General features: G+C 52.2%; 3 protein-coding genes across 3 annotated transcripts in view; 2 read left to right on the top strand and 1 right to left on the bottom strand.

Annotated features, from left to right (window-relative positions):
- The window catches only part of LOC135305935 (zinc finger protein 271-like), a 49,590-nt gene extending 44,403 nt beyond the window's left edge, over window positions 1-5,187 (top strand). Inside the window, 1 exon segment of the mRNA XM_064429512.1 lies at window positions 4,629-5,187. Coding sequence (XP_064285582.1) covers window positions 4,629-5,045 — 417 coding nt within the window. The 3' untranslated portion in view covers window positions 5,046-5,187.
- The window catches only part of LOC135306049 (zinc finger protein 420-like), a 415,160-nt gene that overhangs the window by 127,441 nt on the left and 268,769 nt on the right, over window positions 1-18,950 (bottom strand). Inside the window, exon 3 of the mRNA XM_064429606.1 lies at window positions 11,489-11,495. Within this exon, the coding sequence (XP_064285676.1) occupies window positions 11,489-11,495 (7 nt within the window). The remainder of the gene's footprint in view (window positions 1-11,488; window positions 11,496-18,950) is intronic.
- LOC135305938 (zinc finger protein 420-like) overlaps window positions 18,523-18,950 on the top strand; it is a 71,365-nt gene continuing 70,937 nt past the window's right edge. The window contains exon 1 of the mRNA XM_064429515.1: window positions 18,523-18,914. Within this exon, the coding sequence (XP_064285585.1) occupies window positions 18,523-18,914 (392 nt within the window). The remainder of the gene's footprint in view (window positions 18,915-18,950) is intronic.

The raw sequence follows: 18,950 nt of genomic DNA on the forward strand, positions 1-18,950 counted from the left end.
AGTGAATGCCCTATCCCAGGAATTGCCCATGAGCAGGAGCTTTGTGCAGCCTGACCCAGTGAAACCCATTCATCCCCAATCACAGAATTCCTGTTGTGTGGGTTCTCTGATGTGCTGGGTGCCCTCACAACACTTCTGGCCAGAATGTCTGCTGAGGGCAGCCAGGCTGCTGCAGGGGCAGTGACCTCACAGCCATCACCATGGCAGCTCTGTCCCCTGGGCCTGGCTCTCCTCTTCCTCTGCCCCTGCCTTGTCTCTGCTGCCATGAAGAGTTTTGTCATTCATATCTTGTCCCCAAAGTGCTGGGGCCAATAGCTTCCCAGGCAGGCTCCTGGAGCAGAAGTGGCTTTTCAGAGCCCAGGCAGAAATGAGCCCTGAGGCAGCAGCTCTGCAGTGCTGGCCACCAGGCCGGGCTGCCAAGGGAGGCTTCTGGCCATGCCCTGCAAGCAGCTGCTGCTGCCAAGGTGCCTTTGGTGCCTCAGGCTCTGCCTGGCACAGCTCCCAGCACGGCACTCTGCCCTTGTGCCCGAGCCCTTCCCTGTGCTGGGGCTGGCCTGGGGCTTTTCCTGCAGCGGGACCTGCCCTGCTCCTGGCACAGGAAAGGCAGTTCCTGCTGGAGCAGGAGGCTCTGCCTGCAATGGGCTCCAACAGCTCCAGCCAGGCCCTGTTTGCAAAGCCCCCAGTGGGAAATGAAGGAGGGGGTCATGCTGCTTTTGGGGTGAATAAAGTTGAAACCAGCCTGACTCCTCCATCTCAAAGTTCCACATTCTCAGAGGGAGCTGGAGCTGTGGCAGAGCTGGAAAAATCCCCAGAGAAAGGAACAACCAAGGGACAGCACAGAGAGCTTCTGCAGAGCTGCCAAGATGGACAAGCCTGGGCACATCTGACTGACAGGGCAGCACTTCAAACTAGAAAAGCCCCGTCCCAAATTTTAACAGCAGCATCTCCTGACATTTCCCTTCTTGCGGAGTGTGGAGATTCCTCCCTGCAGTGGGGACACTGCTCAAGGTCACAGCTCCAGGCTGAGCCAAAGGACTCGGTCCCACCATCCTTGTTCTGCTTAATTACTAGTTTTGCTTTAATAAAATTGCTTTGAAATCACTGCCTAGTGCTCTATACAATATAATATGTTACAGCTCTTATACCTTAGAATAAATATTTCTGATTATTTTGAAGATAATTGTTTCTAATCATTACCATTATAGAATATATATATAAATACCTCCAGCTTGCCAGCCTTAATTCTGTGTGACAAATTCTACAAAGGTCTAATTCCACCTTTATAATTCTTTACATAAAAATTCTTGAAAAGTCTAGGGCTGGGGTTGGAACCAGCTGTTCTAAGGCTCCTCTCGCACCAGGGATTTACAAATCCTGGAGGTCCTTGAGGGTATTTGGGAAACTGTGGGGCCTATTGGGGCTCCTTTCTGCACCTCGAGACCCAACAGGAGCCTCTGTAATAAACTTTGCCTGCAGCTCCCACTCTGCCAGGAACCTCTGTGAATGGGACATCCTAGCTCTTTGGCAGCCTGGGGACTCCTGGGATTTCACCATGGAATGGCTGTGACTGCCTCTGAGCACAGGGCTCTTTACCAACCCCAGAAACCCCTGGGAGGTGTCCATAGAGCCCCTGTCTCTGCCTGTGACATTCCAGCTCTTGAACAGCCTGGAGACTTGGAAAGTCCCCATGGAACCCCTCTGAGGGCCTGTGACAAATCTGATCCTTAGCAGGCAACCATCACCAGGACCCTGTTGCTATGGGTCATGGGATCCCAGATCCACAGAACTGGCTGAGCTGGGAGGGACCCATCAGAATCCTGGAGTCCAGCTGCTGGCCCTGCACAGGACACCCCAACAATGCCAGCTTGGGCCTGGCAGCGCTGTCCAAACACTGCTGGAGCTCAGAGAGCCCTGGAGCTGGGACCCTTCCCTGGGGAGCCTGGGCACTGCCCCAGCAGCCTCTGGGCAAAAACCTTTTCCTGACATCCAACCTGAGCCTGCCCTGACTCAGCTGCAGCCGTTCCCTCCAGTCCTGTCCCTGGGCACCAGAGGGAAGACCAGGGGTCACACCAGGGCTGAGAGGGACAGAGACCCCCACGGCCTCCCCAGAGATGAGAAGGTCGGAGAGTCCCCCCAACCCCGAGCACCCTCAGTGGTGAGAGGGACGCAGAGCCCCTGGTCCCCAGCCCTGCACAAGCATTCCCTGAGGCCAGTGGGATGGAGACCCCTGAGCATCCCCCAGGGCGAGGGGACAGAGAATGCCCTGAGCACCCCATTGGCATGGGGCTGAGAGGGACGGAGAGCCCCCAGGCATTCCCTGGGGTGAGAATGATGGAGACGCCCTGGGGAATGGCCTGGGGTGACAGGGACAGGGACACCCCCTGGGGGACAGGGACACCCCCTCAAGAACGGCCTGGGGTGAGAGGGACAACCCCCCCCAAGCCCTTCCCAAGCATCCCCCAGGGTGAGAGGCACAGAGACCCTTCCAGCATCCCCTGAGCACTGGACAAAATAAACTTGGCAGAAATCAAACTTCAATCTGCATAAATCACTTGGATGAAGATTTGATTTTCTCACAAGTCACATGTGAGGAAAATACAAATAAATCCCAAACATTAATAAACCAACAACAGAAGCAATTCTGTGTCAATTCCAAATTTCATTGGTTCCTGCACAGCTCCAGCTCAGCTGCTGGAAGATTCTGATTAAAAAAAAAAAAAAAAAAGAAAAAGTGAAAATTTGACCCAATACAGATTATTGAAAGGAAGGAAAAAATATGTGTGGCTGTGACAAAGGTGACAGGGACACAGAAAATAATGATTCTCACATTTGGCAAAGTCCCCAAGCCTCAGAATTCTGGAGTTATTCAGGAATGTAGCTACTTGAGCTGGGCTTCTTCTGGGACGTTTAGTAGCCTTGTGTTCCTCAACCTGAATGAACCTTGTCAGCCTCAATGGTAACATTTGCTCACTTTCCTCCAGTGATTTAATAAACATTTCATGGAAAGACAACAAAATATTTTCTTTACACTGGCCACCCACAACAGCCATTTTCCTCATCAGTTCTCCCACAAGTCGCTCAGAGGAATTTGCATCCAAGTTTCCAAGAGGTCCTCTGGAAAGAAAGAGCCCTCCTCCAACAGAGGAGGGAACCATGCTGTTGTCAAGGTCAGAGAACAGTGCCTGAACTCACTGTGCCAAAATATTGTACACAATCTGGTTAAGAAAATTGTTAGATTTTCTTCTGCCCCAGTTAAGGTGCTAACGAGACCAAATGCAAAGTGGATAGTATTGAACAGTAAATGTGAGGTAGAGAGAGATGGAATAAAAGAGAAAAAATGGGGGAGGGCAAGAGAGTGGCAGGGACAGAGACCTCCCCTGGGGTGCAGCAAGTGTGACATTGTCCCCTGTGTGCATGGCCTTCCCGGGGTGGCGGTTTTACACCTGAGCCAGTTTGGGTAAGGGGGGTGGTGTTCACCTCCCCAGCAGGGATTACCCCACTGTTTCAGGTTGCAGTGCAAGATGTAACCAAATGCATGTTTTCCATCACCATCTTCACAAACTGTTATAAACAAACAGGGCAGTGTTCTTTATCTCTTCCATGACTCAGCCCTGATAACACCCTCCAGGGGCTATCTTCTGTGAATGGGCCATTGAGTGTCCCTGCAGGACTGGTAAAATGACATCATCCCATTGTGGGATGCTCCGCCCAGGGGAAGGAGCCAACCGTTCCTACCTGGATATAAGCTGAGACTTGTGACACCAGGAGCACCTTGGCTACTGGATTCCCAGAGGACAAGAGCTCCATCACCAGCACTCGACCGTCAGAGGAAGACCAGACCCTTCTACAGGATCACTGCTTTGACAGAATCACGATCATCACTGCAACAGGACTGCAACCACCATTTAATGGGACTGCTCCCACCACCCTGACCAACAGGGTGTCAGGTTATATCCTGACTCTGTCAGTTTAAGGCAGTGTTTCTGTATCATTGCCTTGATCTTAATTTTCTTCTTAAATTGTAATTCTGGCTTAGACTCTCCTCCTGGTTTGCCCTCAAACCTGTACAAAACTCAATGCACTCATCTCTTGTTTTCCTCCCAAAACAGAATTTCCCATCCCCAAACCACTGCCAGATGGAGAAGAAGGCTGCGAGGAAGAGGAAGATGTCCCAGGACCATCAGGTAGGTGAGGAGGATGTCAGTGCCTCTTTCTCTCTCTCTCCTGCTCCATCTCCCAGCTCAGCATGGCCCATAGCTGCAGGACAACCCCTCTGCCTTGGCCATCCTGCTGCGGATGCACTGGAGGTATCTCGTTCCCTTTCCCTCTGGCATGGAGGCAAAGCCCATCCACTCCTTGTCCTTTGTCCCCCAGACAAGAAGCTGAGGACGGAGACCAGAGAGGATGAATCTCCACGGCAGAACCTCATGGAAGAAGCTGTTTTGAAGGACTCCATGGCACAGGAATCGAACAGGGAAGTAAAGCCCAAGAGATCCCACAGGATGAGGGCCTGCAAACCCAGCCCAGGGTGCTCTGAGGAGGAAAGACCCACCCTGTGCCAGGAAGGTGGACAGAGCTTCAGCCAGGGATCAGAGCTGGTGGTCCATGAGCAGCTTCCTGATGGGGAGAAGCCCCACAAGCGCTTGGAGTGTGGGAAGAGCTTCAGGCAGAGCAGCAATCTTGTCCGCCACCAGATGATCCACACTGGGGAATGGCCCTATGAGTGTGGGGAGTGTGGGAAGGGCTTCAGCTACAGCTCAGAACTCGTCAGGCACCAACGCATCCACACTGGGGAGAGGCCCTATGAGTGTCCTGACTGTGGGAAGAGGTTTCACACCAGCTCCAATCTCCTCCTGCATGAGCGGATTCACACGGATGAGAGGCCCTTCCGCTGTCCTGACTGCGGGAAGGGCTTCAACCGCAACTCCCACCTCGTCACCCACCGGCGAATCCACACTGGGGAGAGGCCCTATGAGTGTCCCCAGTGTGGGAAGAGCTTCACCCAGAGCTCGCACTTGACGAGACACCAACGGAGGCATCGTTAAGAGAAGCCCTGCAAATGCCCCAACTGCAAGGAGACCTTCGAGCCTGGCTCCAGCTTCATACCCAACTGGAGGACCCACGTTGGGAAGAGACCTGTGATCCATGCTGGGAAGACACCTGTCCCTTCTCCTGCCCCTGCCAATGACATGACAGGGGATCGATGAACATGAGATTCTGGCCAGGGCCGTGTCATTATATCCACTCCCTCCTCAGGTCATTGCCGGGGCAGGAAAGGGTCTCTTTCTCTCTCCCTGAGGAGAAGGGTGTCCTTTGCAGGCAGGAGGAAATATGTGGCCAGGATGACACAGTGAGTTGTGTTTTGGTTTTCCCTGTAAATAGTTTTTCTTTTCCCTTTTGTTAGCAGTATTGTTTCTGTTCTTATTTGTTCTTTATCTCGTTGCTCTTCCCAAAAAATTTTTCTTATCCCAGGCCAGGATCTATTCCTTTTGTGCATTCTATGGGAGGCAGAAGGACAGCAAGCAGCAGCATTGTTTTAGCCGGAGCAGGAATCTGAGGAATCTCATTCCTAAACCCCAGCCCTTGGAAACCGAGCATCCCAGCTGGTCCCAGCCCTCCTGGCCATGGCAACAGCCTTTGGAGCGGGTCCCTGGCTGGGGCTGTGGGAACCTCTTCCCTCTGGTGCCCAGGGACAGGACTGGAGGGAACGGCTGCAGCTGAGTCGGGGCAGGCTCAGGTTGGATGTCAGGAAAAGGTTTTTGCCCAGAGGCTGCTGGGGCAGTGCCCAGGCTCCCCAGGGAAGGGTCCCAGCTCCAGGGCTCTCTGAGCTCCAGCAGCATTTGGCCAGCGCTGCCAGGCCCAAGCTGGCATTGTTGGGGTGTCCTGTGCAGGGCCAGCAGTTGGACTCCAGGATTCTGATGGGTCCCTCCCAGCTCAGCCAATTCTGTGGATATGGGATCCCATGACCCTGGGGATGGGGCTGCCAATGGTTGTCATGGCAACCACCCCTGGCATGGGGTCTGCATGGAGCTGCCAAGGGACTGAGCATGGCAACAGGGGGCTGGGGATGGTTGCCATGGAAACTGACCATAGTAACAGGGTCTTGGTGATGGTTGCCATGGAAACTGACCCTGGCAACAGGGGGCTGGGGATGGTTGCCCACTAAGGATCAGATTTGTCACAGGCCCTCAGAGGGGTTCCATGGGGACTTTCCAAAAGTCTCCAGGCTGTTCAAGAGCTGGAAGGTCACAGGCAGAGACAGGGGCTCCATGGACACCTCCCAGGGGTTTCTGGGGATGGTAAAGAGCCCTGTGCTCAGAGGCAGTCACAGCCATTCCATGGTGACATCCCAGGGCACCTTGGGCTTCAAAGGCACCCATCTGTCACAGGCACTCACGGGGGCTCCATGGTGACATCCCAGGAGTCCCCAGGCTGCCAAAGAGTCGGGATGTCCCAGACACTCACAGGGGTTCCTGTCATGGACACAGTGGGAGCTTCAGGCAAAGTTTATTAGAGAAGTTCCTTTTAGGACACAACATGCAGAGAGGATCCCCAATAGCCCTCATAGATTCCCAAATGTCATCACTGATTCAGAGATTACACAGACTCAGACCAGAAAGCTAAGGGCTAAAAGCTGCCTATTTATTCAATCCTCTTCTTTCATACCTTGGTTTGCTACAAGTGGACCTCATTGGTCATTTAATCAACACATTTCACATGATTGGCTAATTAAGACAACACCCTTCATTAAACATCTTTATGGAAAAAAAATCTTATTACAAATACCATCTATGGATAGTTTCCAATTCTTTCTCTCCAGCTCCCTAAATGTTCCCAGACCAATTAATGGGAAACCTTATCTTGTTTTCTCCGTCTCTGACCAGAGTGCCATATCCACACCCAAATTCCCCCACGGACCTCCAGGCTTTCGAAATTCTTTCTGTGAGAACAGCATTGGAGGAGCTGGTTCCAATGTCATCTCCTGACTTTTCAAGCCTGCATGTGTAAAGAATTATCAAAGTGGAATTAAGCCTTTTTAGAATTTGTCCCACAGGATTAAGGATAGCAAACCAAAGATATTTATATAAGTATCTACTATGGTAATGATGAGACAAAATGATCTTAATCAGAAATTTTTACACCAAGATACAAGAGTAACATATTAATTTATATAGACCACTCGGAAGTGATTTCAAAGCAACTGTATTAAAACAAAACCAGTAATTAAACAGAGAATGATGTCTCTCCCCCAGACCAATGATCATGGGCATATCTCTTTGGTGTAGCCTTGAGGAGTGACCTTGAGGGGTGCCCCCACTGCAGGGAGGAATCTCCACACCCCCCAAGAAGGGAAATGTCAGGAGACGCTGCTGTTAAAATCTGGGACAGGGCTTCTCTAGTCTGAAGTGCTGCCCTGTCAGTCAGATGTGCCCAGGATGGGCCAGCAGAGCAGCTCTGCAGAAGCTCTCAGTGCTGTCCCTTGGTTGTTCCTTTCTCTGGGGATTTTTCCAGCTCTGCCACAGCTTCAGCTCCCTCTGAGGATGTTGAACTTTGGGATGGAGGACTCGGGCTGGTTTCAGTTTTATTCACCCCAAAAGCAGCATGACCCCCCTCCTTCATTTCCCACTGGGGGCTTTGCAAACGGCCTGGCTGGAGTTGTTGGAGCCCATTGCAGGCAGAGCCTCCTGCTCCAGCAGGAACTGCCTTTCCTGTGCCAGGAGCAGGGCAGGTCCCGCTGCAGGAAAAGCCCCAGGCCAGCCCCAGCACAGGGAAGGGCTCGGGCACAAGGGCAGAGTGCCGTGCTGGGAGCTGTGCCAGGCAGAGCCTGAGGCACCAAAGGCACCTTGGCAGCAGCAGCTGCTTGCAGGGCATGGCCAGAAGCCTCCCTTGGCAGCCCGGCCTGGTGGCCAGCACTGCAGAGCTGCTGCCTCAGGGCTCATTTCTGCCTGGGCTCTGAAAAGCCACTTCTGCTCCAGGAGCCTGCCTGGGAAGCCATTGGCCCCTGCAACTTGGACACAAGATATGAATGACAAAACTCTTCATGGCAGCAGAGACAAGGCAGGGGCAGAGGAAAGGGGAGAGGCAGGCCCAGGGAACAGGGCTGCCATGGTGATGGCTGTGAGGTCCCTGTCCCTGCAGCAGCCTGGCTGCCCTCAGCAGACATTCTGGCCAGAAGCTTTGTGAGGGCACCCAGCACACCAGAGAACCCACACAACAGGAATTCTGTCCTTTGGGAGGGGGTTTCACTATGTCAGGTTCCACAAAGCTCCTGAACAGGTACAATTCCTGTGATGGGGCATCCACTTCTCTCAAAAAGCAGTTGCAGTTTTGTGCCACTCTCATCATTTTCTCCTTCCAAAATTGTAAAATATTTTGTTCTTGCAAAAAAAATGTAAATCTGCCCTGATTCAATTTGACATAATGACCCTTTTTCTGTCACTGCAAGATTTAGGAGAAAATAACTTTGACCAGTATTCTTCCATTTTCACAGACTTTGGAGAGGACCCAAAAATCTCCCAGATGGGTTTGGGGGTCTCATCACATAACCAGTGGGAGGAGGCTACATGCTCTGGGCTCAGTGGGGTGGAGACTGAGGTCAGAACAGGAGTAGTCCGGGAGGGATTGAAGGGTGGTTTCAGAGAGGAGTTTTTCTTGTAAAAAGCAGCTAGAGAAAGAAATAATGGCACCAAGGCTGTGGAGTGCCCCTGCCCCATGAGGTAGGGATTCTACCCAGACAGACACCATTGGGCAAGGGGCGTGATTTAAAGAGGATTCTGCCCCTCCACCCTGTGGGGTCTGCCTCTGCAAGCCCAGGAAAAGACACTCCACCCCATCTGGTGAAATAAGGAGTGGCCACAGAACATTTTTCCTTTTCTGTAGCCTCGTTGGTTCAAATTCTACTGCAAAGTCCCCGCCACACATTTTTCCATTGGTGGTCCTCCCCGATCCACTCCTTTGCAGTGCCCTGCTCCTTCTGCTATTGGACCCCGACCCTAAACTCCACCCCTACCCTGTCATATAAAACCCATGACAAGCCACCACCTCCTCTCCCCTTTCATTTCTTGTCTTGGTACCTGGCACAATAAAGGATCCTGGGCTTTGCTAAACCAAGACCCATCCTGTTGCCTTCCTTTCCCTGCTGGTCATCGATGCCTGCCTGAGGTCTGAGACTCTGGGGTCTGGGGGAGTCGTTTTGCTGCTTACTGCAGTGGAACACAACACAAGGGCATCTGGGGAGGCCCAGACATGAAGAGAAAGGAATTTCCTCTCCCACGGCAGGGCTGTGGTGCAGAAGGAGCCTGGAGCAGCCCAAGGCTTTGTGTGGGCAGGCAGAGGCAGGCAGGAGGCAGAGCTGTCAGCAAAGGAAGGGGCCAGCCAGGTGGGGCAGCCGGGGGATGACGACAGCCTGCAGGGACAGAGGCACAGGGCAGGGACACCGTAGGACAGCCTGGGCTGCACAGGGCACAGGGATGGGCAGCAGCTGCAAGGCCCTGACAGAGCCAACTTGGGCAGCACTTTGGCCATGGCAGACACAAAGAGCACCAAAGCCCCAGAGGGTCATTAAAAGCCTGCTGCTGTGTCTGTGCTGCTGAGCTGGGCCGGGCTCCTGGCCCAGAGGCAGCTCCTGGCAAGGGCAGCGCTGCAGAGAGACAGCTCTGGCCAAGAGCAGCTCCTGTGCACAGCCCAGCAGGGCTGGGGCACTGCCAGGGCAGCTCAGGGACACCAGCAGGGCACAGCCAGAGCTGACAGGGGCTCAGCACTGGCAGGGGCTGGGGGATGTCCCAGGGGGGGCTGTGTCACAGCGGCACTGCTGTGGCTGTGTCATAGCAAGGGGCTGTGTGACAGCACAGAGTGGGCTGTGTGAGGTCACAGATTGGGCTATGACATCACAGAGTTTGTTGTGTGAGGTCATCGAGCGACTACAGCATCATAGAGGGGATTCTGTGCCATCACAGAGCAGGCTGTGACATCATGACATCGCTGTAGGATATCATAGCTGTAAGGTCACAGTGTGTGCTGTGACACTACAGAGTGGCAGTGTGGTATCACAGAGAGGGTTTTGTGCCATCACTGAGGGTGTTGTGACATCACAGAGCTGTCTGTAATGTCATAGAGTAGGGTGTGAGGCCATCAAGTAGCCTCTGCCATCATGGAAGGTGGCTGTGTCACATCAGAGAGTGGGTTGTGACATCACTGGGTGACTGAGTAACATCATAGAGCCAGCGGTGACATCACAGAACAGACTGTGACATCACAGGGTGACTTTGTGACATCACCAACTCTTCTGTGACATCAGAGAGCAGCTTTATGGTATCACAGAGTGATATCCCAGCACTGGCCATGTGACATCATAAGGGGCTTTGTGACATCACAGAGCAGTCTGTGATATCACAGAGCAGTTGTGCATGTCATCACTGAGTTGTCTGTGACATCATAGAGTAGGCTCTGTGACATCATAGGCTGGACATCATAGAATGGATTCTGCCATCACAAGGTATCTGTGTGACATCACAGAGGAGATGTGACATCATAGAATGGCTGTGTGACATCCCAGGGTAGGATGTGTAATATCACAAGATTAACTGTGACATCATAATGAGGGCTGTGACATCATAATGAGGGCTGTGGCATCACAAAGAGGCTGTGTGTCATCACAGGGGCTGTGTGAGGTCACTGGGGAGGTCACTCTGCCTCAGCCCCCCTCACAGTTCCCCCAGAGCAGTCCAACCCTGCTCGTGCACAGCGGGGTCCCCTGTCCCCCCGGGTACCCCTTCCCCCGGCGCCGCAGCCTCCCCCAGAGGATGTTCCACGAGATCGACCCCAGAGCCTGACACGGGGAGAGGGGGCCGGGGCCCTGGGGGTGGGACAGGGGACAGGGATCCCCCAGCAGCGTCTCTGTGTCCCCCAGGGCCAGAGCCTGGGCCAGGGCTCCTTCACCCTGTTACAAACGAGGGCTTGAGAGCGCTGAAAAAATCCTCGGCAAGGAATCAGCAAAAACCAGATTTAATATTAAGCAATGGCACCACAAAGTTCCTTGGAAAGAGTGACTTTGCTCCTGACTGGACACTTCAGACACATCAAGGAAACAAAGCAACAACAAAACCAAATCAAATTCAGGCAGTCAAACCAGAAATGAACCATGAACAGTCCCTGTGTGTGTGCGCGTGTGTGTGTGCATGACATAAGGACAATGAGGGCAAGGATAAAAGGAATACAGCCTAAAAGCTGAACAGAGTTAAAGTTAACAGGACTTAACTTGTACCTTAACCTTAACTGATACCTTACACATCAGAGTTTAGCAAAAGAACAGCACATAACAGTATTTAACCTAACTTAAAATGGCTTATAGGTCATTATAAGTTAGTTTAAATATGACTTAGTAACTTAACAGAGGAATAACACTTAATAATATTTAACTTAGCTTATAACTTAAACTTAGCAACTTAGCAAAAGAACAACACTTAGCAGCATTTAACTTAGCTTAGACCTCGTGACTTAACCTGACTTACAGGCCTGACTGACTCAGCTATCCAAGGCACTCCAACCCCTCCGAGAGCAGCATTTCTGCCACATTTCCCCAGCACAGGCACTCCTGCGTGCACACAGACACAAAGAGTCAGTGCAAGGCACCTGTGAGAAATTCCCCCGAGGGCAGGAAATGCTCCCTGTGGATACTTTGGCATCTCCCCAGAGGGTGAAGGGTTGAGCCTGGAGGAGTGGGGGGATCGGCCCAGGCTCCCTCATTGTTCAGGATCCCCGAGTGCAGCAAACAGGAGAGTTCCCAGCTGGGAGAGGCTCCACTCAGAGGGAGTCGCTGGCCCAGGAGAGCTCCAAGGGGGTCCTTTTGCAGCGCTGTTTGTAGGGCCCCAAGAGAGGGGCTGCAGTCACAGCAATGGTTCATCCTGGCCGCACTTGGCATCAACAGCTTTCTTTGGCACTGTTAGAACAGGGATGTTGTGCCACTGAGGGAACAAAACCAGTTCCCAGGGCTGCTCCTCCAGCAACCAGGAGCTGGTTGGGCAGCAGCAGTGCCTGGAGCAGACAGTGTTTGTGCTGAGCTGCAGAGGAGCTGAGCCCAGGGGCTGTTGGCCAAGGCCGAGGTCCAAGGAGCATTTCTGAGCTGGCAGGGCGGCCTGAGAAGGGGAGGGGGGAATGCAGCAGCACAGGGCCCATGGAGCCAAGGGACCATGGTGACACTGTGGGGCCCTGTGAGACCAAGGGACCATTGTGACACTGTGGGGTCTCATGGAATCATGGAGAGCACTGTGACATTGCTGGGACTCATGGCACCAAGGGGACCGTACTGTCACTCTGTGGCTCCATGGAATGTAGGGATCATTGTGATACTGTGAGGCCCCATCAAAGCAAGGGGCCATTGTGACATCACAGGGCCTCCTGGAACTGTGGAGACCATTACACTTTGGGGTGTCATGGAACCATTGGAGGCCATTGTGACTTTGTGAGACTCCATGGAGACAAAAGTCCATCGAGACATTGCAAGGCATTATGGCATCATGGAGAGACAATTAAGAGACTTCACAGCCTCGTGGAACCAAGGGGCCATTGTGACACTGAGGCACACCATAGAATCGTGGAGACATTGTGACATTGAGGGGACTCATGGGATCATGGAGACCATTGTGACACTATGAGGGCCCAGGAAATATTCAAAGCATGGTGACACTGTAAGGCCTTATGGAACCAGTGAGACCATTGTGACCCTGGGGGTCCCCTCAGAACCAAGAGGACCATTGTGGTATTGTGGGGCCTCGTGAAACCAAGAGGCCTTTGTGACACTGCAGGGCTGCATGGAACCAAAGCTCCAGGGTGACACTGGAGCCTTATGTCATCAGAGGTCCATTGTCACACTGTGGAGCTAATGGAGACTATTGTGACACTTCAAACTCCCAGGATCCAGAGGTCCATGTGACATTGCAGGGCTCATGGAACCAAGGGAACATGGGACAGGTTTGGCTGGTTTGGCCTCACAGGGGCTGCCAGACAGCTGATCTTGGCAGGTTAAGGGTCTCTTCTGAACTGCTTTTCAAATACTGGGGCTCTGTGCTTTCCTTCCTATGGAAAAGAACTGTCCTTCTTCTCCAGGCACCCATGCCCAGAACTGGGATTTCACCTCCAAATTTCCTTATATCCAGGGATTGTTCCCATTGGAATATTGCCAGGACAAATCTTGCTGGCAGTGATTTCTCATCTGTCCCCAAAACACTGGGGAAGGATTTGTGCTCTTCTTCCGATGGGAAAGAACTCTCCTGCTTCTCCAGGCCCCAATGGCTGAGAGGCTTCCACCTCCAAAATTCCTAAAATTCAAAGACTGCTCCCAGACAAAATCTGCCATTCCTGATAAGGCTGGATGGCCTTGGACTAGTGAGGCTCTCACCTGCCTTCTAAACACTGGGGCTCTGTGCTTTCCTTCCTATGGAAAAGAACTGTCCTTCTTGTCCAGGTGCCCATGGCCAGAGTCAGGATTTCACCTCCAACATTCCCTACTGTGACAGACTGAAGGAGATTATTGGCTCAAAACATTTCATTTGAAGCAGAGGAAGGGGCAGATCCAGCCTTGCCCTGCCCTGGAACCTCAGCACTGCCCTGCTCTGCAACCCCAATCCCCCGAGAGCCTCTATCCCAGCCCAGCAGTGGCTGCCAGTCCCTGGCACAGCACAGGCAATGCTCCACAGCCACCTCTGCAGCCCCCAGCCCGGCTCCTGAATGTCTCCTTGGGAGGTCTGGGCATGTAGAAGAATGAGCCCCTTGAGGGCTGACCCTGTTTGGACAAGCCGCTCCTCATCCCCAGCCTCACCATGTCTGGGATGCGTGGCTCCTCCCTCTGGGCAGAGCACCTCACAGTGGGATGATGTAATTTTTATCAGTCCTGCAGTTACACTCAATGGCCCATTAACAAAAGATATCTCCTTGGAGGGAGGATTGATTTGTTGAAGAGATAAAGAAAACTGCCCAATTAGCAGAAGATAACTGCCCTACCTCTGACAGATGGCAAATACAATACATGCATTGTCTTTCAATCCAGGACAACAGGATTTCAAATTAAGAGAATGTAACTTAACATGGCTCAAATCTAACAATAATGAAGTTCAACTTTGCTTAATCTTATCAACCCTGAATTTACATTAAATTAAACATCACAGAATCAAAAATTAGTATCATTAGAAGTTATACATACAGCAAAATTTAACTTATTCTGATGCTACTAATGGAAATAAGGCACTGAAAAAGTTGAACAATCCGCAATTGAAATAACAGCGTGATGCATTTACTGGAGGGATTAAAAAGATGTAATAAGTGTGTCATGTTTTTATGTAATTTAGTTTTGAGAGAAGCCCATGGTAGGCACAAATTTTATGCCAGCATGAATTTACTAAGACCTTTTAAAGTGCAGTTTTACTGAAGGAAACAACAATGTGGAATTTGGCAAACAGCCCAGCAAACCAGCAGCTTCTTGAAATTGTATTTAGTGTCATTCCAGATGGTCAATTTACCAGCATTTCTGTTAAAGAACCTCCAGCCAGTGCCGTGGTGGGGGGGCCTGGCGGAGCCACGCTGGGGGCTCAGGGGAACCGCGCCGGGAGCAGCCGAGCCGTGCACCCCAAAGCGCCCGCGGTTCCCCCTCCTGCCCCAGAGCCTGTGAATGTGCTTCCGTGCCAGAGGGAAGGGGAAGGAGATCCCCCAGTGCATCCCCAGCAGGACGGCGTTGGCAGTGGGGTTGTCCTGCAGCCAGGGCCCATGATGGGCTGAGAGATGAAGCAGGAGAGAGGGGGAAAGGGGCACTGACTTCCTCCTCACCTGCCTGCGTGTCTCTGGGCATCCTCCTCTTCCTTGCAGTCTCCTCCTCCATTGGTCTGAGATTTGGCAATGGGAAATCCCAGTTTGGGAAAAAACAAGGGATGAGCACAGTGAGGCTGAAGGTCGTTTGCCCAAGTCCCTCTCTAGAAGTCACCTGGTGTCCATAAAAACCTTCAAAAAGCACGAGTGAATCTAAAAAAGCCACCAGGAGTGTCCCACTTCCAGTCTCATCTCTCTGGGGTTCTGGTGGTCCCCTCTCTCATGGCTGCCAAGGATCCCATAGCTCCTCGGGATCCCCCCTCTCCAGGGTCCTGCTTAGGGATGCTGGGGGGTTTTGGGGTCCTAGGGTCCCCATCTCCAGCCTCCACCCAATCCAGTTACTTGGGGCTCTCTCCTCTCCCCACTGCCCTCTGCTGGTTTAGGGCAAATTTGGGAGAAAACCTCCAAAAGGGGTTTCCTCTAGAAAGCAAATTCAACTGGCCCCTCCATCAACCAGTTCAGGAAAAGATTTCCTTGGAGAAAAGTGGAAAAAAACCTGGTTATTTAACAGGCAAGGAATTCACGAGCAGAGCAAATTACCAATATTAAACAACAAAACTTCTTGCCATTCCAAAAGAGACGACAAACTCAGCAAGTCCCTCCCTGGGCTGTAGCTCAGCTCACTCATTCTCTTATCAGTTTCTTATCAGTCTTTTATCAGTTCCTCCAGCACTGGAAAAGCCACAGCCCAGGCTCGGCCCAATGGGCCACAGGTGTGAGCTGCAGGTGCTCTTCTGGGTGTTCAGTCCAGAGCAGGTTAAAACAACTCCAAACAAAAAGAAAAATCACAGTCCAAGGAACTTCTCTGCCTCAGAGAGCTAAAAAAAGCCTAAAAGCCAAGGAGAGCCCTGTCTCACCATCTGTCCCTCCAGGAGCTGGAATGTGGAGGAGTGAATGCAGTTTCTAAAACAAACTGCAGCTTCTTCCTCCCTCCCTTCGCTCTCAGAACCAGCCTTAAATGTGCAGAACTCATTTCTGGGCTAAACAGAAAAATGGGGGTACGAGCATGATCCCAGGTCCAGCCCTTCGGGGGGTTTGGGGGTGTCTCTGTCCCTCTGACCCCGATGATGTTTGGTTGGGGTCACACCAGGGCTGAGAGGGACAGAGACCCCCCTGGCCTCCCCAGAGATGAGAAGGTCGGAGAGCCCCCCCAGCCCTGAGCACCCTCAGTGGTGAGAGGGACACAGAGGCCCTGGTCCCCAGCCCTGCACAAGCATTCCCTGAGGCCAGCGGGATGGAGAGACCCCTGAGCATCCCCCAGGGTGAGGGGACAGAGACCCCTGAGCATCCCCTGGGCTGAGAGGGACAGAGACTGCCCCGAGCATCTCCTGGCATGGGGGTGAGAGGGAGGGAGACCCCCAGGCATTCCCTGGGATGAGAATGATGGAGACCACCTCAGGAATGGTCTGGGGTGACAGGGACAGGGACAGAATCCCCCCAAGCCCCTCCCAAGCATCCCTCAAGCATCCCCTGGGCACTGGACAAAATAAACTTGGCAGAAATCAAACTTAACACCACGTTAAATGCCTTGACGAACATTTGCTCTTGCCACAAGTCACTTCTGATGGAAATGTAAACAAATCCCAAACATTAATAAACCGCCAATAGAAGCAATTCTGTGGCAATTCCAAGTTTCATTGGTTCCTGCACAGCTCCAGCTTGGCAGCTGGCAGGTTACAAAGAAACAAAAAGATGGAAATTTGGCCCAAGATTATTAAAAGGAAGGAAAAACTCTATATAGCTGTGACAAACGTGACAGCAACGAAGACACTTATGATTTTCACATGTGGCCAAGTCTCCAAGCCTGTGAATTCAGGACTAATTTAGGAATCTAGCTACTTGAGCTGGGCTTCCTGTGGGACTTCTGGCAGCCTTGCGTTCCTCATGTTGGGGTGAAAGAACCTTGTCAGTCTTGCTGGTATCATTTGCTCCCTTTCCTCCAGTGATTTTAATAAAATTTTCAAGGGAGGACAACAAAATATTTTTGTTACACTGGCCAGCCACAGCAGCCATTTTCCTCATCAGTTCTCCCACAAGTCCCTCAGAAGAAGCGGTGTCCAATTTTCCAAGAGTTCCTCCAGACAGAACCACAGCCACCTCAGAGGAGGGAAATATGCTGTTGTCACAGGCACTTGGGGTCAGAGAACAATGCCTAAACTCACTGTGCCAAAATAATGTCACAATCTGCTTAAAAAAATTGTTAGAGAGATGCCTCTGCCCCAGTTAAGGGGCTAATGAGACCAAATCCAAAGTGGATAGTATTGAACAGTCAATGTGAGGTAGAGAGAGAGATGGAAAGAAGGAGAAAAGCAGGGGAGAACAAGGGAGGTACAGGGACAGAGACCTGCTCTGCGGCGGGGCAAGTTTGACATTGTCCCCTGTATGCATGGCCTTCCCGGGGTGGCGGTTTTACACCTGAGCCAGTTTGGGTAAGGGGGGTGGTGTTCACCCCCCCAGCAGGGATTACCCCACTGTTTCAGGTTGCAGTGCAAGATGTAACCAAATGCATGTTTTCCATCACCATCTTGACAAACTGTTATAAACAGGCAGGGCAGTGTTCTTTATCTCTTCCATGACTCAGCCCTGATAATGCCCTCCAGGGGCTATCTTCTGTGAATGGGCCATTGAGTGTCCCTGCAGGACTGGTCAAATGACATCATCCCATTGTGGGATGCTCCGCCCAGGGGGAGGAGCCAAGCATTCCTACCTGGATATAAGCTGAGGCTTACAGCCCCAGGAGCAGCTTGCCTACTGGATTGCCAGAGGACAAGAGCTCCATCACCACCACTGGACCTTCAGAGGAAGACCAGACCCTTCTACAGGATCACTGCTTTGACAGAATCACGATCATCACTGCAACAGGACTGCAACCACCATTTAATGGGACTGCTCCCACCACCCTGACCAACAGGGTGCCAGGTTATATCCTTACTCTGTCAGTTTAAGGCAGTGTTTCTGTATCATTATCTTGATCTAAATTTCCTTTTTAAATTGTAATTCTGACTTAGACTCTCCCGGTGGTTTGCCTTGAAAGCAGTACAAAACGCCATGTACTCATCCATTGTTTTCCTCCCAAACCAGAATTTCCCATACCAAAACCTTTTCCAGATGGAGGAGGAGGTTGTGAGGAAGACGAGGATGCCCTGGGACATGCAGGCAGGTGAAGAGGAAGTCAGTGCCCCTTTCCCCTTTTTCTTTGCTCCATCTCCTAGCCCAGCATGGCCCCTGGCTGCAGGACAACAACATTGGCAATGCTGTCCTGCCAGGGATGCACTGGGGGAATCTCTTTCCCCTTCCCTCTGTCACGGAGGCCAATCCAATCCTCTCCTTGTCCTTCCTCCCCCAGACAAGGAGCAGAGGATGGAGACCAGTGAGGACAAAGCCCCATGGCACAACCTTGTAGCAGAGGCCATTTTGAGTGGCTCCACAGCACAGGAATACAATGGGGAAGAAAAGCCGCAGAGATCCTTCAGGAGGAGGGACTCCAAACCCAGCCCAGGGTGCTCTGAAAAGGAAAGATGCACCCAGTGCCAGGAAGGTGGACAAAGCTTCAGCCAGAGCTCAGAGCTGGTGTTCCATGAGCAGCTTCCTGACGGGGAGAAGCCCCACAAGTGCTTGGAGTGTGGGAAGAGCTTCAGGCAGAGCAGCACCCTGATCAGCCACCAGATGATCCACACTGGGGAATGGGCCTATGAGTGTGGGGAATGTGGGAAGGGCTTCAGCTGCAGCTCAAAACTTGTCAGGCATCAACGCAACCACACTGGGGAGAGGCCCTACGAGTGTCCTGAGTGCCAGAAGAGGTTTCACACCAGCTCCCATCTTCTCCAGCACCAGCAGATTCGCACAGATGAGAGGCCCTTCGGCTGCCCTGATTGCGGGAAGGGCTTCAAGCGCAACTCCCACCTCGTCAGGCACCAGCTCATACACACTGGGGATAGGCCCTACGAGTGTCCCACGTGTGGGAAGAGGTTTGCCACCAGCTCCAATCTTCGCCTGCATGTGCAGATTCACACAGATGAGAGGCCCTTCCGCTGCTCTGACTGTGGGAAGGGCTTCAAGCAGAAACTCAACCTTGTCAGGCACCGTCGGATCCA

This window comes from Passer domesticus, chromosome 8 (genome assembly GCF_036417665.1).
Source record: "Passer domesticus isolate bPasDom1 chromosome 8, bPasDom1.hap1, whole genome shotgun sequence".
In the NCBI taxonomy this organism is placed as follows: Eukaryota; Metazoa; Chordata; class Aves; order Passeriformes; family Passeridae; genus Passer; species Passer domesticus.